Source organism: Garra rufa, chromosome 1 (genome assembly GCF_049309525.1).
Source record: "Garra rufa chromosome 1, GarRuf1.0, whole genome shotgun sequence".
Taxonomy (NCBI): Eukaryota; Metazoa; Chordata; class Actinopteri; order Cypriniformes; family Cyprinidae; genus Garra; species Garra rufa.
In genome coordinates, this window is record NC_133361.1 from 106,628,102 (window position 1) to 106,651,057 (window position 22,956).

General features: G+C 40.4%; 1 protein-coding gene across 1 annotated transcript; it reads right to left on the bottom strand.

Annotated features, from left to right (window-relative positions):
• Positions 1–6,303: 6,303 nt before the first annotated feature.
• On the bottom strand, positions 6,304–21,286 carry LOC141341258 (uncharacterized). The gene is made up of 2 exons (XM_073846402.1): positions 21,068–21,286; positions 6,304–7,878 (listed from the first exon to the last, which is right to left on the bottom strand). The coding sequence occupies exons 1-2, from the start codon at positions 21,222–21,224 to the stop codon at positions 6,740–6,742; spliced, it is 1,296 nt and encodes a 431-aa protein (XP_073702503.1). The 5' UTR covers positions 21,225–21,286; the 3' UTR covers positions 6,304–6,739.
• Positions 21,287–22,956: the final 1,670 nt, after the last annotated feature.

The following is a 22,956-nucleotide window of genomic DNA, read 5'->3' on the forward strand; positions in this document are numbered from 1 at the left end:
ATCAGATTTTTTCACATTATTTGAGGTAAACGTCTGGACCGGGGTTCGAATCCCGCTCACTGCAGTTTTGCGCTCTGCTCAAATGTGAACTTAAAGCAAATGTAAACACAAAAAGACACCCTACAGCCTTCCAGTAAAAACGTTACATCATTATTTACATGAAACAATTATTTATATTTCTTTTATGTGTGGTTATTGGCCAAAGTAGCTACAGTATTGAATCAGCACCTTGGACAGCATCAGATTTAATAAAACATATATAAATCTTACTCAAAATTCAATATGTCAAATGTTTTATTTGACATATGTTAATAAATATATTTTATATTATATATATTTATATGTAAAACATATTTATATATTCATATATTTTATTTTTGTATTTACTATATAAATACTGAACTTTATAAATGTTATTCAAAATTCAATATATATTTGTCATGTTATTCTGCAAATTCCAAATGTACAAAATAAGGCAGCAACTTTATATTAAATTTTATATAATTTATACATAATTTAATTTTTATGTATTTGTATATATATACACTCAAAAAAATGATTCTTTAAACTAACTCAATTCAATTATGGACAGTGGTTCCAAACAACCAAATTGTTTATTATTAACATATAAGGATTTTTTTCAATCTTTTCAAAATTATTCTGTTAAGACAACACAATTGAATTAGGAAAATCAATGTGAAATAGTAATGTCCAACCAAATCAATGTAATCAATGTCCTTTAACTTAAAACCATTAAGTTTAGTCAGGTTGTTTTGGTTTACTAAAAAATAGGCCAAAGAGCTCATAATTTATTCATGTCGCAATGCATGATGGGAGTCATGGATGAGTTCTGATTGGCTACAACTTGGTTTTTTGGTGGTCACCGTTGTTGTGATTCTCACACTGATTCTTTATGTCTGTGTGTCTAAAAGCAAAAAAGCTTTTTTTTTTTTTCTTCATCTGTCTCATAAAGCCAAAACTGACAGATCTTTTGTTCACAGTTCTCTTGAAATCTGTAAGGAAAACCTAAGTCAAGTACTTAAGTCACTATATGATGATAGCTATTTTAAGTACAGTCAATGCTACTTGATGACTTTTGTTCTTGGCTTGTCTAGCTGTTATAACTCAGTAAAAGCAGCCAAACAAAATCTAACATTGAAGATTTAAGGGTCAAGAGCCCAACTAATGCAAACATTGACCACTATAATGGTTGCTTAAATTTTTTTTCCCTCTTTTGGTGATTCTGCTTATTAACATCAGGTGTCTGTAATAATGATCAATCATGACGACGTGTCTTCATCAAATACTTTAGAAATTGTCACATCCCGTTTTTGAATGGTGAAATTAAACCCTTTGCGTTACTTTAACAATTCATAATTAAGTAAAGTGGATAATTAAACAGCTTAAGTTATTTAAGCACAATGCAATAGTGTTTTGGCGGACAACAAAATATATATATGTTGTTTTAAAATAAAATATTTAAATAAAACCAACAATGGCACAAAACCATTTTTTTGAGTGTATATATATATATATATATATATATATATATATATATATATATATATATATATATATATATATATATATATAATTTGCAACTGTAAATCCTGTAAATTTGTTTTTAAAGTTTACATGTTTTTGTGGGTACAAACAAGTGTGATGTATTTTAGTTGCATTTCTACTTTATTAATTTTATTTGCTTATTTTTGTAAATGTGTGTTTATTGGCCAGTTTAGCTCAGACAAAATTAAGCAGAAATAAATGTTATTTATTAATGTCAGGTTTTAATCTACAAACATCAAATTAACAAAAGATTTAAAAGTAAAAAAACAACATTTTAATTTATATGACATAAAAATAATATTGACATGAGTTGTGGATTAAAAGGTGCTGAACTAGTTATTCAAAATTTCACATGAGAGGTGTGTTAAAATCTACATCAGTTCAGCCTGAAATGTGTGTATATTTTTCTGTATAGAGAATGACCATAAAGTACACTGTAAAAAACAACCTATAGAATCTACTCAATAAAATGGGGTAAACTGATGTAACAATTTGCACTGTTTGTTTGGGTAGATTCTATCCTATATATCTGAGTAAAGAATACCTGAATTGATTAGCTAAGACAAACAAAAAACAGTAGGTAAAGTCTACACAGCAAAAAGCCCAGTATTAAATGAACTCTCCCAATAGTTTGAGTCCATACTCAAGAGTATTAAAATGAACACTGAAGCAGTGTTAGAGTTTTTGAGGTAATTAAGTGATTCATTGAGTGATTATTGACCATTATTAAAGACCTGATGTTAAAAAGCAGAATCACCAAAAGGAGAAAATCTAATTTTGTAAGTCACCATTATAGAGGTCAGTGTTAGCATTAGTTTAGCTCTTTACCAATAACTTCTTAACATTACGTTTTGTTTGGGTGTTAAAATTGAGTTATAACGGTCAGACAATCCAGAAGAAGTTAGATTATATGGTGTTGAACATGCTTTGACAAAGTCATAATGTAGTGACCTGAATAACTGAGTTATATTTTATGTATTATTTACACTGGATTAATCAGACAGGTGTTATTGAAGCTTATTTTAACAAAAAAGTATACACATTTTTTAGATATAGACACACAGACATCACCAATCAGCATGAGAATCACAACCATGGTGACCATCAAAAATGTATGTTGTAGCCAATCAAAACTCATCCGTGTCTCCCATCATGCATTGCGGCATGAATAAATTATGAGCTGATGATTTCCGTGATGTTTAGAGTTGATCTGTTTCTGAATATGCTGTTTGTCACCATTGTTGAGATTCATATGCTGATTCCTGATGTCTGTGTGTGCCTAAAAGGGCAACTCTTAGAAGTTTTTGATCAGAGGAGCTTGTAAAAAAGCCAATCAAAAAATAAAATAAAAAAGGCTTTATTATTTTTAGCTGCTGTGAAATCCCAAAGCAGTTATAATAAATAAAGGATATAGAACTAAAAGACTACACTCTAAACGCTTTCAGTGGCTCAAATTAAGCTTATTTTAAAGCAGAATTATCACCACTGCATGAGTTTTGCTCTTTAGCTTGTCTGGCTAGTTTAACTAAACAGCTAAACAAAACTTAATGCTAAAAATCTACAGGTCAAGAGCCCAACTAATGCTAACACAGACCACTATAATGGTGACATAAAAATTGTGGTGTCTTCAATCATTTTCAATCACCACTCAATGAATCACTTAATTACCTGATTAGCTTTGACACTGCTTCAGTGTTGATTTTAACACTCTGAGTATGGACTCAAATAAACTCCCGGGAGAGTTCATTTAATACTGCGCTTTTTGCTGTGTAGACTTTACCTACTTTTTTTTTGTTTTTCTTAGCTGATAAATTCAGGTATTCTTTACTCAGATATATAGGATAGAATCTACCCAAACAAACTGTGTAAATTGTTTCCTGAGTTTACCCCATTTTATTGAGTAGATTCTTAAATTCAGGTATTCTTTACTCAGATATATAGGATAGAATCTACCCAAACAAACTGTGTAAATTGTTTCCTGAGTTTACCCCATTTTATTGAGTAGATTCTTAAATTCAGGTATTCTTTACTCAGATATATAGGATAGAATCTACCCAAACAAACTGAGTGCAAATTGTTACATCAGTTTACCCCATTTTATTGAGTAGATTCTATATGTTGTTTTTTACAGTGTACGTTCCTATCCCTGTCAAGGAGGCTGCAGGTCTGGCTTAATTCTTGATTTGTGAAGCTGTGGAGCTTCAGCACCATGGACAGCAGCCGATCCAGAGCTCAGAGCAGCAGTGGATGTGACCACTACCAAAGCAACAACAGACAACCATGCATTACAGTCAAACTTAGCTACTAGTAGTTTAACATCAATGTATTAAATTCTAAAAAGTATTAGCAATTTCAGTAAATAAGAGTAAATAAGTAAATAACAAGGCTTCTAGGCAGTTCTGACATGTCTTCAATGTTGAAAATTTCCTATGACATTCCTGAATCAGTAAATACATTACAAAAACATTGTCCAGTTGTCAGGTGTGTCAGTGTTGTTGTATAGGGGTGATCAATACACATATAATTCATATAATTATTTACAGGTACAACACCGGTCAGACTAGTGAAGCACATCAACTTGGTCCTGCTGCTGACCAGACAGGGTCCGCTGTGAGCCATCTAGCTGAAGATCCTGAACCTCATGAAATGAACTGCCAGCAAACTATTTCTTCACTTCAATGATAATACAGCAAGGCCAGCCAGTGACACTGACGGGCTCTACAAAAGTCTTGCCCTTTTTAAATCACCTCTTGTCCAAATTCCATGAACCGTATCAGCATAACACTGATGCAAAACTTTGCAACAATGCAGCAATATGCATTGATGAGAGGATGCTTCTGTGGCGTGGGCACCTCACTTTCAGGTTGTACAATGCTCAAAAACCCAGCAAATATGAAATAAAATCCTACATATTAAAAAAAAAAATGCTGCCAGGGAAAGAGTTAAAATACTTTTGAAATGTCTTTTGTTTCATCAATCTTATCAGTTCCTTAGAAATCTTTGCACTAATGCTGTGCACTAATGCAGGTTATGCAACTGAAAGTACATCAAGGTGAGTTTAAGTAAACTGCAAAAACTATTTGTTAGTAATAGATACAATGAAAAAGTAGTACTTTTTAAGAGATTCAAGATAAAATTGAATCCCATTAAATCATGTAGAAATTATCCTACAGGAAATGTATGTCTTGTCCTATTAGACAATTCCTAATGGAATTCAAGGAACGCTTCCAAAATATGATAGAAATTCTAATTAGAATCCTTTATGGGGTTTTTTCACAAGGGAGTATTTTGCAGATTCTGAAAAGGAAATGTAAACTATTGACTTTAACTGTAGTTCCTCACAAATAGTTGTTGTGAATTAGCTCAAGAGGGAAATGTATATAAATAATTAATTTATGACTAATTATGATAACAATTATTTATGTCAGCTGTCAGTATTAACTGTAGCAGAATTAAATATCACCATCGACTAAGCTGTTCGTCCAGTGAACATTCAGGTTAATTTCACAGTAACTCTAAGCAATTATATTTTCTTGGCCACAAAAAAATAATATTCTTACAATAATAATGCATTAGAGCATGTAGCTTGATCAGAATCGTAAAGGGACATTAATTTACAAGGCAGAATCAGAGACTCATTTGTGCACAAGAGTTTTATTAATAAAGGACAAACACATGACTAATCTAAACAACAAACATACAATCACTCATACATGGAGGAAGGGCGAGTCAGATTGGATAAATGGAGCCATTAGAGAAACAAGAAAAATGAGGCTATGAAAAAAAGTCAGTTAACCACCTGAATGAAACCATCAGTGCCGTTTTACAACAGGGTTTACAAATTAAACTTTTTAAACAAATTAAACAAATATGTTTTTTTAGTTAAATGTATGATCCTTGCATTGCCTTGGTCATTAACGAGTTTCACCCAGTCTTTACTGGGTTTAAGGAGCAATGAATTCCAAAGATGTCCTGACTCTGTGGTGATTGGGAGTTTTTCTTTCTTTTTTTTAATAAGTGGATCAGTCTATTTGTGCTGATAACATCACTTCCATTTTGTTTTGTTTTTTCCTTTAAATGTGTCTGTGAGCACCTGTTTTTACACCAATGTGAATGCTTGTGTGTGCACCAGTGTGTGTGAGCGCACTTGTGTTCATAAGGTTCCTCCATGTAAATGTTTAATAGTGTGTGGGAACCATAGCCCCGTCCCGCAAGGCATGAAGCAGACATGGAGGAGACCCGGTCCCCAAACATCCGGAGGCCCTCCAGGGCATGGGATTTTCCTCATCTTCCTAGGAGTTTAAGGCCTCCCAGGCACAGCAGCATCGGCTCTGGGACTTATCAACCAGAAGATGTCAAGGTGATGAGACAAGGCACTAAAAGAACTGAGAAAAGCCTGGAGAACTGAGCCTTTATCTCCTATAGGGGTCACAGTCAGGAGATAAAGTTAAGTGGGAGGCCAGGGTAATTGATAATTGGGAGGCTAGAGAGCCAATGGTGACTTTTGCTTTTGGAGGGAAAGTTTACGACTCTTTGTAAGCATGGTATTTGCATATGTACTGGGATTGGTTGTTCATGTAAAAACTACTAAAGATCTTTCAGATCAACAAATTCAACGAGAACAAACATTTTGTGTGGTTATACTACATAGTGATTTATTATAACACATGCATTAAAACATTACACAACACAAAATAAATTAACAGTAATAACACACAATGATCTAAAGATATGTGTGTTTCTTCACAGAAAGGTTTTTCTAAGAATTAATGAAAGCAGTCAGTTCCTATGGCAGTATGTGTCCTTTTTTAGAGTATTAGTTGGGGAAAATTCTCTCTACATACTTTTGAGTGGTAAAGATTATGGCAGAGGAGTCCTGGATGCCATAGTAAGACCATTTGAAGACATCATGGTAGCCAGTTTTGTGGATTGGGTGAAGGGGGTGTGTGTTCATTTGTTAATCTAATGAAAAATTTATTATTTGGTGGATCTAATAAATGAACTGTGCGTCTGATTGGTCCAGACCCTACATTGTTTTTTTTCCGAGCAACAAAGAATGTCGGTTTGTAGAGTAATTTACGACAGCTTCAGATGTGGCTCAACCAATCAGAATCAAAGACCTAAACTGTTTTATACATTTTGGTTGAAACTCTTTCCACACTGAGGGGATCTGTCAGCCTTCACTTTTGTGAATTTTAATGTGCCTGTTAAGATTTTCTTTTAGAGTGAAACTCTTTCCACACTGTTGGCAGGTAAAAAGGCTCTCTCTATTGTGGATCCTCATGTGCTTGTCAAGGTTTCCTCGTTGACTGAAACTGTTTCCACATTGACTGCATGTGTAAGGCTTCTCTCCAGTGTGAATTCTCATGTGACTTTCAAGGTTTCCTTTGTGACTGAAACTCTTTCCACACTGTTGACAGATGAAACGCTTCTCTCCAGTGTGAATTTTCTTGTGGACTTTAAATTCTCCTTGTTCATTGAAACTCTTTCCACACCGACAGCACGTGAAAGACTTCTCTCTTGTGTGAATTTTAATGTGCTTTTTAAGGTTTCCTTTGTGACTGAAACTCTTTCCACAATGTTGGCAGATGAAAGGCTTCTCCCCAGTGTGAACTTTCATGTGGCCTTTAAGGTTTCCTTTGTGACTGAAACTCTTTCCACAATGTTGACAGATGAAACGCTTCTCTCCAGTGTGAATTTTCTTGTGGACTTTAAATTCTCCTTGTTCATTGAAACTCTTTCCACACTGACGGCACGTGAAATACTTCTCGCTTGTGTGAATTTTAATGTGCTTTTTAAGGGTTTCTTTTTGACTGAAACTCTTTCCACACTGTTGGCAGATGAAAGGCTTCTCTCCAGTGTGAATTTTCATGTGGACTTTAAGGTTTCCTTTGTGACTGAAACTCTTTCCACACTGTCGGCAGATGAAACATTTCTCTCCTGTGTGAATTTTCATGTGGACTTTAAGGTTTGAATTCTGACTGAAACTCTTTCCACACTGTCGGCAGATGAAACATTTCTCTCCTGTGTGAATTTTCATGTGGACTTTAAGGTTTGAATTCTGACTGAAACGCTTTCCACACTGTCGGCAGATGAAAGGCTTCTCTCCTGTGTGAATTTTCTTGTGGACTTCAAATTCTCCTTGTTCATTGAAACTCTTTCCACGCTGAAAGCAAGTGAAAAAACTCCCAGTTCTTTTTTGTGTAGATGTATTTTCTGACTCTAAGGAACAAAATGATTCTTTTCCAGTAATGAAAACATGAAGATTTTCAAACTGATCTTTCTCTTCAGTTTCATTCAGTGCTGTTGGGCCTAAGGTGGGAAAACAAATAAATAAAAGTTAACCCCAGTTTAATGCCACAGAGCAGGTAACACCAGTCATGTAGATTTGTAATGCATGTATGCTAGATCTCATTTAGCACTCGTTTACTTGTGTAACCTTTGTCCTCTCCTGACTAGAGATGCACCAATCAGCACTTTTGGGGCCGATCACCAAGATCTTGATCTGCCAAACGCCGATCACTGCCGATCACAGAATGGCAGGGGAATGGGAATCTTTTTATCTATAATCTAGCAGAGATTGCACCATTTGTAGAAATGAAACTAACTATAAATTAATTATATTGGGAAAAAGTAACTGTAGAAAAAGGCTACAGTCAAGATCTTGAAGAAACACCAAGTTAGGGTTGTAGACGATAGTACAGTGCATCGATGATAGTTAGAGATATCGCCAGTTGCTGATGGCTTTGACGATAGCAAGACTCAAAAGGGAGTCTTTTCTGCTCAAAAAGGCATCTAACTTTAGCGATCTAGTGCAGAGAGTCGGTTCTAGGATGCTTCAGAAACTTGCCGTGGTATAAACACATGCATAGAGTGGACACATGCAAGAGATTTTATTCAGCATACAGTGTAGATAGATAAACTGATTATAACTGGAGTGTTTTTTAAAGTGCTCCTCGCACTAGACTAGGCTACACCAGTTAATGATGAAGTTCTTTGATAATGTAAATGTTCTTTGCTTGTTATTTGTAGCTGCTTTTTAAGATGATGTAAGGATTATATTATCCAGCATTGCAGTCATTAGGATAAAGGTAGTAAAATGTGGTTTAGGCTGAATTAAACACGATATATCCGAATCCGTCTGTATATAGGAAACAAACATTCACCTCAGTAACATCTATATGCGTTCATTAGAATAACGATGGGATAAAATGGCGCTAAACATACGCACGTGAATTACACGCGCACCGTTTCTATTCTGTATGAACTGAACTACAACATGTACTGATGACAACAATCAGACATACAGCGGTAACATTATTGCAATATGACGGGTATAGAAAGATACATTCATTTACATTCAAGCACGCACAATTACCACTCACTGAAGATGGCAGAGAAAGAAACCGAAAGTAAACTTAAACTTCTCTGCCAAAACTACAGTCAGCGCTCTGTACACGCACAACTTAGTCACATGCCCAATAATAAGACTACCCTTACAAAACGAATAAGGAATTTAGTACTCATGTTGCCACTGGTAAGCTCCGCTCTACTGTTGTTTAGCTGTGCGTGCATGCACGTGTGAAAAAGTCACGCGAGTAATTTACGTCAAATGATCGGCTTTTTTGATCAGCGCATTTGGGGTTCACCGATCAAGCTATTTTAGCCAATATCGGCTGATCATGATCGGTGGCCGATCAATCGGAGCATCACTACTCCTGACAGTAAACTTCATACGTTTGCATGACTTTCTAACATTTACAGATGAAGAATATGCCCTGAGGAAAACACAACATCTCAAATGTATTAAACAATATGTATTAAACCGACATTAAGGACTGCTTAAAAACAAGCGTGCACATCAAATTGCCTTCACTCACTGAACCAGGATCACATTAGTGAGATTGTGTCACTTAAATGGTCATTTATGGAACTACTTTAACCCAGATTGATTTGTTAGTTTATCTCAAGTCAGGTTTTGGACTTTAATCCCAGCTTTTCTTAGAGTCTTTTTGAAACAGCCCCCAGAGCTTGACATAACATGATATAAATTGAGTTAAGGTTAGGAGACACTGCCAACTAAACCATAAGGGCAGTCACGGACAGTTGCAGAACGGTGGCTTTCCAGGACCAGAGTTCGTTCTCCTGCTCTAGAATGAAGCTCAAAGACAGGAGCAGCCTAACAAGGAGGAAAAAAGCCTAAGAACCTGATATGACTGCGCACAGAGCTCACAGAGAAGAGACCTTAGCTCTCAGATCAAGGGAACAATGCTCCATCCGAGACTGGTAGCTTTATCAGGCTTTACATGCAGACAAAATGAAAATGACATTGAAAATTTGAAAGCTGCAGATTCATTCACTGATGAAACACGGCTGTTTCTTGGAGACTCACACCAGTTCTGTTGTGGATTTTGTTGGATCTATTATTGCTTTGTTGTAAAATCTGATAATATTGTGTTTAAAATGTAGGCTACATTTAAAATTTAAAATCTTCACTTAATATTGCCTTTTTGTTTAATTTAGAAAATCAACATTTGAAATACTTTGGATATTCAGAGAAAATTGCACTCTTGCTCATATTTTAAAGATGAAAAGCAGTAAGTCACACTGTATGTTTCTGTATCGAAGAGAGTTTCTTAAATCGATCTCTATGTACAGTCTGTCAACATTTGATCTTCATGCTATTAAGTAGAGGTCAACCGATATGTGTTTTTCAGGGCCGATGGCGATACCGATTATTACAGATCAAATACACCGATAAACGATATTTTGAACCGATATGTGTCTACAAATTTTCATTAGTTTTAATTTACAGTGCAGTGCAAATGTAGGCATAAAAACATTAATTTATCTTTTAATAAAATAAGTTTTTTTTTACAAATGAGTTTACTAATAAAAAAACATGGAAAACATCCAATCAGAATGCGTCCCCGACTGCCTCTTCTATTCTGTGCGCCTTATATATGAAAACGGTTTTAATTTTCACACGAGTTTAAAATATTCTAACTCCAAAGAGTGAGTTTTTTTTAGGCGACAAATTTATTATTTTAGAATGTTTCGCATCACTGGTGACGCGTCATGTGACACACCGCAGCCACAATAGCACTGTAAGACACATGGATCGCTTTTATGTTGTTTTTCATTTTTTATTATTAATATTCACAAGCATGCTCACTATTGTTAGGAAGCAGACAGGACAACAAGGTAAGTGCAACAGATATATATGTTTATTGAATGCAGCGATGCCGGAGATGTGAGAAGACCCTGAGACTGGTGAGTATGGCAGACGTTGAGAGGATGGGAGTTGAATGAGCAGGGTATTGAATCGGGATGTGATCTTTCTTGCAGGAATGGTGCAGCGGGGATTGAGTGGCCGATCCCGTGGACGGAGTGATCGCAGACTTATGGCACACACCACTTAGAGCAGACGCTGACAAACTTGGAGATGGCGATTCGGAAGACTGGAACTTGGAAGACTGGAACTTGGAAGACTGGAACTTGGAAGACTGGAAACTCGGAAGACTGGAACGAGACAGAATTCAGGTAAGTAATTTTAGGTAACGATTGATAGCGAAACTCTTGGGAAGAGAGACACTACAGTCCGCTTTCGTGGGAACGAGCCCGGACAGTGAGTTTGGTGTGGCGTGCTGCTTTATTCGTGGTGGTGATGATGGCGTGCAGGTGATGGTGATTAAAACTCAGGTGACGGTGATCTGGGCGTGACAGAGGGTGTGGAGCCTGGCCAATCCGTGACATTACCCCCCTCCCCAGGGCCCGCTCCTGAGGGCCGAGATCTTCTGCGCCGTGGTGGTCTCCCTCGTCCCCTAGGTGCAGGAAACTCCGGGTGATTAGCGTGGAACTCCTCGGTGAGCGTGGGATCGAGGATGTCTTCTCTTGGGACCCATGACCTCTCTTCAGGTCCATACCCTTCCCAGTCTACCAGATATTCGAGGAGACCACCACGACGACGGGACCGGAGGATCTCTCGGACGGAATAGACGGCGCCCTCATCCAGCATCAGGGGGGGAGGAGGTTCCTCTTCATGGCCAGGCTCTGTGGAGGAAGTGAGAGGTGGGTGAAATGGTTTTAGGAGGGAGACGTGGAATGTAGGATGGATGCGGTATTCCGGAGGGAGTTGGAGTTTGTATGTTACCGGGTTTACCTGTTCCAGGACTTGGAAGGGACCAACAAACCTGGGACTTAACTTTTTGGAGGGCAGCCGCAGACGGATGTCTCGGGTAGACAGCCAAACCTGGTCACCTGGCCTGAATTCAGGAGCCGCAGTCCTCCTCCGATCCGCTTGGGTCTTCTGTCTGCGGACTGCCCTCTGTAGGTGGTGATGGGCCTCGTCCCAGACCCTCTCGCTCTCCCGGAACCAGTGATCCACTGCGGGGACCTCAGATGGTTCACCATTCCAGGGGAATAGAGGTGGTTGGAACCCGAGGACGCACTGGAATGGTGTGAGGCCGGTGGATGGTTGCCGCAGTGAATTCTGGGCGTATTCGGCCCAGCCCAGGAACTGGCTCCAGGAGTTCTGGCGGCCATGGCAGAATGTCCGGAGGAACCGCCCCACTTCTTGGATTTTCCTCTCCGTCTGGCCGTTGGACTGCGGATGGTAGCCAGAGGAGAGGCTGACGGTCACACCTAGGAGCCGGAAGAAGGATTTCCAGAGGCGGGAGATGAACTGTGGACCACGATCGGATACCACATCCTCAGGTATGCCGTATTGACGAAAGACATTATTGAACAGGAGCTCCACGGTTTCAAAGGCAGTGGGTAATCCTTTCAGGGGTAGGAGCTTGCAAAACTTCGAGAAGCGGTCCACAATTACCAAGATGCAGGTGTTTCCATCCGACTCCGGTAGATCCGTCATGAAATCGACTCCCAGGTGTGACCAGGGGCGGTTCGGGATCGGCAAGGGATGGAGCTTGCCTGCTGGTAAGTGTCTGGGGCTCTTGGACATAGCACATTCTCGGCATCCTTTGACGAAGCGCTGCACATCCCTTGCCATCCCAGGCCACCAGAAACGTTCGGACAACAGCGAGAGGGTGTTGTTGGTCCCGGGGTGCCCGGTGCCCAGGGAAGTATGGATGGAACGGATGAGATCTACCCGTTGTGTCCTGGGGATGTAGCGACGATCAGGAGGACAGCCCGGCGGAGGACGAGGGACGGGAGTGGCGACACTTGGAGGGGCTGACCATTCTATGGGGCTGACTATGATGTTGTCTGGGAGGATGTTGCAGGGAGATTCAGTGATATCGGAAGAATCATGAATTCGGGACAAGGCGTCGGCTCTGACATTTTTAGGACCTGGGCGGTAGGAGATGGTAAATTGGAATCGTGAGAAGAAGAGTGACCATCGGGCTTGGCGTGGACATAGGCGTTTGGCATCACGGAGGTACTGGAGGTTTTTGTGGTCGGTCAATACCAGAAATGGATGTTTGGCTCCCTCCAGCCAGTGTCGCCACTCCTCCAGGGCAAGTTTAATGGCTAGGAGTTCCCTGTTGCCGATGTCGTAATTCCTCTCCGCCGGGTTGAACTTCCGGGAGAAGTAGGCACATGGATGGAGCAATTTAGTGGTTCCGTGATGCTGGGATAAAACTGCCCCCACGCCGGTAGTGGAGGCATCTACCTCGACGATGAAAGGGAGTTCAGGATTGGGGTGTCGCAGGATGGGTGATTTGGTGAAGGCTCTCTTGAGGGACTGGAAGGCTGCGGCAGCTTCGGGATTCCAAGATAATTTGGATGGTTTACCTTTGAGTAGGTTGGTTAGCGGCGTGGCAATGAGACTGTATCCTTTGATGAACCGACGATAAAAGTTGGCAAAGCCAAGAAATCTCTGAAGCTCTTTGACAGATGATGGTTGGGGCCAGGATGTGACGGACGACACCTTCCTCTCGTCCATGCGGATACCTTCATGGTCGATGATGTAACCCAAAAACTGAACAGATGGAAGATGAAATGAGCATTTTTCTGCCTTGAGAAACAGCTGGTGCTCCCTGAGTTTTTGGAGGACCTCCGCAACGTGGTGGATATGTTCGGTCTCACTCCGGGAGTACACGAGGATGTCATCTATGTAGACTATAACAAATCTGTGGAGGAACTCCCGGAGGACTTCGTGGATGAAGTTCTGAAATACGGAGGGGGCGTTGACCAGGCCATAGGGCATGACCCGATATTCGTAGTGCCCGGTAGGGGTCACGAAAGCCGTCTTCCACTCGTCCCCCCTCCGTATTCTCACCAGATTGTATGCGCTGCGGAGGTCCAACTTGGTGAAGATGGTGGCTGACCTTAGTTGTTCCAGGGCCGCAGGGACGAGAGGAAGGGGGTATTTGAATTTGACGGTACCTTGGTTTAACACTCGATAGTCAATGCATGGCCGCAGCCCTCCATCCTTCTTAGCGACAAAGAAAAAGCTGGAAGCTGCTGGGGACTTGGACGGACGGATATAGCCTTGGTTCAATGCTTCCTGTATGTACTCCTCCATGGCCTTACTCTCCGGAAGTGACAACGGGTAGATCCTTCCCTTGGGCAGAGGGGCGCCTGGAATCAGGTCGATGGCGCAGTCCCATGGCCGATGGGGCGGCAGCTGGGAAGCTCTCCTGGGGCAGAAGACGTCCTGGAAGGAGGAGTAAATTTCCGGAATCTGGGTAGAACGGTTCTCCAAGGGGCTTTCAATAGACGTGGCGTTGACAGGTATGGGTCTCGGAACAGGAAGGGGAAGTTCTGGAAAGCACTCGGGAAAGCAGGCATGGCTCCACTGAATTATTTCTCCACTGCCCCAGGAGATGATGGGATTATGCTTCGCCAGCCACGGGCGCCCCAAGATGATGTCCATAGTGGCGCCCTCCAGAACCAGTAGCTGAATCTCCTCTTGATGTAGGACTCCGATTTGGAGGTAAATGGGTTGGCATTTCCGGTGGATCCTTGGTCTTGTGGTGATGGAACGGGTTATAGGCTGGATCTGGTAGACGCTCGACGAAGCTTCGGTTCGGAGTTGGAGCTGGCGACAGAGGTTCCCCGAGATGAAATTACCCGCTGACCCGGAGTCGATGAGGGCGTGGGCTACGATGGAAGACGTAGGAGTGGTTAACTGCACACATGTAGACAAGGGATACATTTTTTCAACGTCTGACTGGATGACACTCACCGCAGCAGTAACAGGACGGAGGGGGCACGTCAGTCTGATGTGCCCACTAGCACCACAATAGAGGCATAAACCCCGGGTCAGCCTCCTCTGTCGCTCAGCGGGAGATAGTCTACCAGACTCCAGTATCATAGGTTCTGGTTCTGGAGGGCTGGCGATGTCCGCTGGGCGGAGGAGTGCAGTAGTCGAGGTTTCAGAGAGGTAAGATTGCATGCGGTCTGAACATCGGATGGATTGTTGGATGAAGCGCTCTAACCCCATAGCGTCATCTAGGGCAGCGAGTTGGAGACGAAGGCGAGGCTCGAGACCAAGGCGGTAAGTGGTCAGCAATGACCGCTCGTTCCATCCACTGGCCGCTGCGAGGGTGCGAAATCGTAGGGCATACTCCTGAGTAGACATAGATCCTTGAGACAAATGATACAGTTGCTCACCCGCTGATATTTCTCCATCCGTGCGACTGAAGACCTCCTTGAAGTGAGTGATAAAAGTCTGGATGGAACGAGTGGCCGGTCCATTCTGCTGCCAAATAGAGTTTGCCCATTTTAACGCTGGTCCTGTGAGGAGAGAGGTGATAAATGCAATTTTAGATTGATCAGTGGGGTAGAGCGCAGGTTGCATTGTAAAAATCAGAGAACACTGCAGAAGAAATCCATTGCACTCCTCCGCCCCGCCATTGTATGGCGCTGGTCGGGCCATGGGACTGGATGGTAGCGGATCCGAAGAAGTGCTGGGAGGCGTGACAAGCGGTGGTGCGGAAGGGGTGACAGATGGTGAAGCCAGAAGGACTTTTCTCAGCGAGTCCACCAACTCTTGAAACGGGTCTTGTGGGTTCATGCTGCTGACTGTTTTCAGGTCCGGGCTTCTGTTAGGAAGCAGACAGGACAACAAGGTAAGTGCAACAGATATATATGTTTATTGAATGCAGCGATGCCGGAGATGTGAGAAGACCCTGAGACTGGTGAGTATGGCAGACGTTGAGAGGATGGGAGTTGAATGAGCAGGGTATTGAATCGGGATGTGATCTTTCTTGCAGGAATGGTGCAGCGGGGATTGAGTGGCCGATCCCGTGGACGGAGTGATCGCAGACTTATGGCACACACCACTTAGAGCAGACGCTGACAAACTTGGAGATGGCGATTCGGAAGACTGGAACTTGGAAGACTGGAACTTGGAAGACTGGAACTTGGAAGACTGGAAACTCGGAAGACTGGAACGAGACAGAATTCAGGTAAGTAATTTTAGGTAACGATTGATAGCGAAACTCTTGGGAAGAGAGACACTACAGTCCGCTTTCGTGGGAACGAGCCCGGACAGTGAGTTTGGTGTGGCGTGCTGCTTTATTCGTGGTGGTGATGATGGCGTGCAGGTGATGGTGATTAAAACTCAGGTGACGGTGATCTGGGCGTGACAGAGGGTGTGGAGCCTGGCCAATCCGTGACAACTATATTATGAAATATATGATATTCCGATTTCGAAATATGTGCAAGTAAATGTATTTAAAAATCCAAATACTTTTATTATGACCGCATTAGTTAATCTGTACCGGGTGATGGGCGCTGCCATGTTTGTTTGCGCTGAATCCGAGCTGTGGGATTTACAACATGCTAATTCATCCTCTCCTCTCGAAAGACATTAAATTAAGTCTCTGGTGAGCTGGGAGAAGAGGAGTGTGCACTTTATAGTTACCTACATAATCTGTATATGATATCAATGAAATATGTTGTCAGAATATATTTGTAGGATCATTATTGCCGCTTCCATAGACATCAGTGTGTATTTTACAAACTATAAATGTATGGTTTTGCTGGTACTTATTTTAGGTTTCAGACACTTAAATACACATAAGCATTATATGGTTGAAAACACTGAATAGTTGTGATAATATGACAAGCACTCTGCATCCGATCTGGCTCAGAGCCAGCCAACGCGCCAAAACAGATTTGAATTCAGCAGCTGATGACGTGATGTGGCAAACGTTCGAATCACACCGGTGTGATCGTACGCATCAGGGACCAGCCAAGACAAATCACACCGGTGTGATCGTACGTGCTAAGGGGTTAAAATAGGCCATTCATTGAAGATGCGCCTTATAGTGCGGAAAATACGGTATATGACTGGATTCCACGATTCCGTCCGTGTTTTCCGCATCCGGGAAATCAAGATAACATTGAGGTGTTTTTGCAACTTCACCGTAAAGGATTGTGAATTACTGAAACACAATCAACGTCTGCTGCTGACTTACCTTTGAGAGACAACTGATTACTGCCGCTCGCAGCTCCAGCAAGCGTTCTGTGTCTTCAGTGCCTTCAGCCTTCCAGTTGATTGGTCGGGCTCGCGACTCCCAACAAATCAGATGCGCGGTGGGCGGATACTGCTCTGGGGCACAGAGTGGTGAGCTCTGACAGGCTGCGTCGGAGCCAAAGAGCGCATTTCAAGATTAAATTATTTTAATCGGCAAATCGGTTTTGAAAATAACCGATTCCGATAATCGTAAAAAGGCTTAATATCGGCGCCAATAATCGGTCGACCCCTACTATTAAGTGCTACAAGTTTACTTTAAAGACACAATGAACAGCAGCATGATTTGCTAAAGCAGCACTCTGTGGGCGTTCAATCATACGTACGCTGCTGGTGTGAATGCAGTCAGGTTTCACAGCAAAAATGAGGTAACTTAATGTCACTTGACCATTTACTCCCATTTAACTGTTTTTATAATAAAAGTGAAATTTTGCTTGTCAGAAATACTTGCTTTAATGTTACTTTAAGTTGGGGCACTTTAAGCTCAGCACTTTGTTCACGTACCCCTCCATCAGTTTGAGAACCACTGGTTTATATTGTTCTCATGGTAAAATACAGAACCTTCTTTATAAATATGCCCTACTGCTCCACTCTGATGCTCCTGAACAGCGCTCATCTATTTATTTACTTAATTGTATTATTATTACTTGAATTATTTTCTTAATTTTTTTCTCTTTATCTATTTATTATATATATATTTTGTTCCTTCTTCTTTCCCCCTTTTTCCCCCTTATTCCCTCCTTTTTTATACATACAAGATATAGAAGTGTACAACTAATACATTACAATTAGGGGTGTAACGATATGCCTAGGTCACGATACGTATCACGATATTTTGAACAAATTTAAATAAAAAAAAAAGATTTATTTAAAAAAAAAAATTCAACAGCTTTCTTAGTTTTCATACAAGGTCGCATTTTAAGGTTTAATAAAAACCTTCTGTATTAAAATGAACTGATAAGGTCTGTCTGTAACTGAATTTAAAAAAAAAAATTTACATGATAGTGTTAAACTTGTCAAGATGTCAAATTCTTTAAACATGCTAGCGATGCAAGATTCTATGTGTGTGCGACGGGTCCTACCCGACGGGTGACCCGCTGAAACTGACGTAATGTTGGAATAATATTTATCTGTCAGGTGCAGTGCGGGAGACATGCACGGGTATTTGCTCTTTGGACTCAATCCGGTACACGCTGACGCTGCTCTCAAACGGTCCCGTTTTGTGTTCACGCTCTGTCTGAAGACCGTTTTAAAGCCCTTTCACATGGGACGCGTGAAGCGGTGGAATCTCTGCGCGGCTGCCGCTTTCTCTCATAGTGAAAGTGTTTTGCGGTCGAGCTGGTGTTCGCGACGCGGTCTCAGGGTAAACATATTGCAAACAACAAGGTCTCATTTTACATTACAAAAACAAAATAAATGAAACGTAATGAAAGTACTGTGTGTTATTTGCTATTTGTCATTTTATGGGACAATGACTAGCGTGGTTTTCATGTCGGACACAGTTTACTATGACATTTTACGCACTGGATTTTTTTTCTTTATTAATAGCCTGCCTTTCTCTGTATTTTATGGATCATACAGCTCCGAAATGTTGCCATACTGCTGACTTAAATGAGGAGGGAGGGTCTGCAATCTCTGGGTTGGTTGCCATGTTTCCTCACGTTCTTCTTCAACTAGCTCAACTTTTGCAGGCAGGCGTCACATGATTGGAAAGGTAGTCACGGGGTATGTCGCGATTCTCCTTTATCACACCGCGACACAGGATCCTGGATCTGAGTGTCGCGATTTCGATTTCATATTGCGTATCGTTAAAGCCCGAATAGACCTTTCTCACAACTTCCGTATTTTACACCGGAAATACGTAATTGCTGTGTAAACCTATTTCCGCCCCGGTATGCCGGTAACCAGTTAAATAACAAAGATGGCGCAAACATCGAGCAAAAGTTGTTGTAGCGTACTGGGCTGTTCTTGTAATGCCCAAAAGCAGCCTTATTTATCTTTCCACTCCTTCCCTGCTAACGAAAATGGGTTCAAGCTATTCGAAAATAAAATGTTAACTGATGATGACAGCATTCGGCTAATGTTAATATTAGGCTATCGTCGCTAGCTGCTACTCACAAGACGTTCACTTAGACCAAAGGCAGACAGTGAATGTCATATTGTTTGTAACATCACGACTATATTGCTTTAATAAAGTTGTACATGTCCTCTATACTATCCATACATAACCTTATAACCCTAGTCCTGGGTCTAAGTGTACTAATTTGTTAGCCTGATTGCTCTCTAACGTTAGCTACGTTACTTACCTTGAAAGTTATGGATAAACGGGACGTTCTAAAACGCTTAACGTGGCTTAATGTATGTAAAAAACGACCAGGAAACCCCAAGTTTCTGTCAAACCTTACTTGGAACAAACACTACTACTATCAAAAGAACGAGCCCTTATTCCACAGATAAAGTGAATAATATCACGTTAAGCGTTTTCTCCCCCATAGAAGCCCATTATAAGGAAACAGCTTAACGTGGTTTAACTTACCTTAACAGAGACCAGGGAAGACCAAACTTCTGTTACATTTTACTTATAATAAATACTTGCTGCTGTCAAAAGAACAAGCTCTTATTCAGCATATAAAGTGATCGCCCCCCATATAAGTAAAATTTTAAGCCACGTTAAGCTTTTTTTTTGTATAATGGACTTCTATGGGGGGCGATCACTTTATATGCTGAATAAGAGCTCGTTCTTTTGAGAACAGAAAGTGTTTATTATAAGTGAAATTTAACAGAAAATTGGTCTTCCCTGGACGCTGTTGAGGTAAGTTAAACCACGTTAAGCAGTTTCCTTATAATGGGCTTCTATGGGGGAGAAAACACTTAAAGGTTGTATCAGCGATTTCTAGCCTAAAACATAAAGTGTCAATTTCAGCTTACCTTTCTTCACGATCCGCTCGCTGCCTGCCCCATAAATTGTCTGTGAAAAAAACGCGTCTCTCTGGTCAGCCTAGGGTCCGAGATATGCCAAAAAAACAATCGACGCTGTTAACTATTCCACAGATAAACAAACAGTGTTCCAACCAATCAGCGTCAGGGGTTTGGTGTTGTGGACTTTCCTACTGGTGCAGGGATGTGAGGGAGGCGGAGCGAAAGTCCACAACACCAAACCCCTGACGCTGATTGGTTGGAACAATGTTTGTTTATGTGTGGAAAGGTTGGTAGTGCCGATTGTTTTTTTTTAGCATATCTCGGACCCTAGGCTGACCAGAGAGACGCGTTTTTTTCACAGACAATTTATGGGGCAGGCAGCGAGCGGATCGTGATGAAAGGTCAGCTGAAATTGACACTTTATGTTTTAGGCTAGAAATCGCTGATACAACCTTTAACGTGATATTATTCACTTTATCTGTGGAATAAGGGTTTGTTCTTTTGATAGTAGTTAGTGTTTGTTACAAGTAAGGTTTGACAGAAATTTCCTGGTCGTTTTTTACGTACGTTAAGCCACGTTAAGCGTTTTTCACGTTAAGCGTTTTAGAACGTCCCGGATAAACTTCATGGAAAAATGTATATCCTTTATCCAATTTGTTCCTCTTTGTGACGGAGTTTTCCTCCACGACTCTTATCAGGTCGGCAAAAGTTATCTTTGGCAAGAGTGAGGGAAGTTGTGTAGATTCTCTCCATTTTAATTTTAAATTACCCGGCTTTCTTCTGTGCTGACATTACACAGGAAGTCTGCATACCCTGCGATTGCGTATTTCCAGTTTCTGTGAGAAAGGTCTATTACAATCTTACACCTCACATAATTACAACTAAATGTAACTTGTTTGTGTTTTTGTTTTGGCTTTTTTTATTGTCAGACTTGCTTTATATTTACAGCACTGTTTGTAGGCAGCATGCAGTCACCAAATACAATTACTCACATTTTCAAGGTTTGCTTTGTGCAAAATTTATTATTTTCTTAGAGACTTTTGCATATTTACCAAAGTGCTAGAAAATCAATCGTTTTAAATTTAGAAGCAAATGTCGGATTTAATGTTACAGAAAAAATGTAAAAAACCAACCAACCTGTTTGTTCCTCAGTATCTTCATGCTTGACTCTAAATATGTCTTCATTCTCCTCTTTAATAAACTCCATCTTTCTTTGTTCCTCAGTATCTTCATGTTTCAATGTTTCTTCAATCTTCATGTCTTCACTCTCCTCTTTAATAAACGCCATCTTCATAATAGTGTGTCACATGGATCTCTGTTGATTCTCCAGGAGTTTTTCTGTGTGTTTCTACACTTTGTCCTGTTTAATGAGAATATTTAACAGAAAGTACAATCAAAGCAAACTCAATCTCTGGGTGTGTCTCAATCAGCTCCAAGTTCAGTAGTCAGTGCACTAGTTAGACAGAGTTAATAGACTTATATTTACATTTGTAAAAAAGACGAATTACCCATAAGGTTCATACTTAGGCCGGCTATTTTTGATTTAGATATGGTATTCAATTATTTGTACACCATATCTAATATACTACACTTTAATTAAATCATTCTCGGTTGTCATTCACGTTTGTGTTTGTTGTTGTCGTTTGTAGTCCGCGTGCCGCTGAATCGAATCACTGAATCATTTCACAAAAGATTTGATTCAAATGATTCGGATTCTCAGTTTCTCTCATCACTTCTTATCATCACACGACTGATTCATGATATAGAGAGAGAAATGAGACGCACCTTCTCTGTTACTAAAGGCTAACGTTTTCACTGGCACTAAATAAAGCATTACATTTATTTTACATAGCTTGTAAAAACGCTTTAATTGATGCAACAATGTCTATTGGTTTAAAAACTTTAAAAGCACAAACCTTTCTTTAGGTGAATCAAAGTTCTTTGGGTGAATCACAACAGATGAGGAGCGAGGCGCAGCTTTATGACGTCACATCACCAGAGCAAAATAAAAGTCCCATTGGTGCACTGCTCCGTAGAATCACAAATATATCATAGAAATGTTGTATATAGAATAGAATTTCGTATCCATATGATGATGCTTTTCTAAAGTTATTAACATTGTGAATCTATTAATATTATTCTCGATTTTTATGTAAATTTATAACACTGTTTTATGTTGATATACCTTGCCATTGAATTCACATTAAACTAGTTCATGCTGCTGTGTAACTGTTACAAAGGGGGTGTGATGACATATTTGATCTATCACTCTTTTGACTATTGTAATCAATCTCTTGTTATTTTGTTTATTTATTTATTTCTTCCTCTTTTGGAAAGTTACTGAAACACTGTCAGGGATTCACACTGAAAATGAATAAATCTGGAAATATTAGAATACTATGGACTGTATTTGATCTTATTTCAGTGGTAATGTTCTTTTATGAAAGCAATTTTGTATTAAAAAAAAAAAAAAACTTTTTTCAGGGAAAATGAATACGGTTCATTGATTTCTACCTTTTTTTAAAGACACCTGATCCCGCTGATCAAGGTCTTCAGGATTACTAAAAACTTCCAAGCAGGTGTGAGTTGGAGCATGGTTGGAGATAGAGCTGCGGCCCTCCAGGAACTGAGTTTGAGACCTCAGAGTTAGAGCATACTCTTCGCACTCCATCACAGTAGGTGGCGCTATGCACCTCTGAAGTTGGTTCGCAACCCACCATAAAATTAAAAGAAGAAGACGACGGACTGCGGTCCAGCAGAAGAAAGGTTTGTTGTTTTTTGATCATTTAAAGCTGTCACAACTCGTTTAGACGATTGTATATAAAATTAAAATAATACAAATACCGAATGAAACGTTAATATGTTTTACCCAGTGATATAAACGAAGGTTATTTTGTGCATCTCTTTCACTTTCTCTATCGTGAATCAGTTTTAAACACTAGTTCTACCATTGGCAAAGTAACTTAGTGATAGAGAAAGAGAGCTGCTTCTCAATTCAAGGGAGCATTTGAAGGCTGCATATGTCA

Bases quoted from the DNA above. Each gene is read 5' to 3' on its own strand.
- LOC141341258 (XM_073846402.1), bottom strand. From the start codon at position 21,224: ATGAAGATGGCGTTTATTAAAGAGGAGAGTGAAGACATGAAGATTGAA. The intron at 7,879-21,067 runs GTTGGTTGGTTT...TTCCCACCTTAG, and splicing joins AGATACTGAGGAACAAACAG to GCCCAACAGCACTGAATGAA.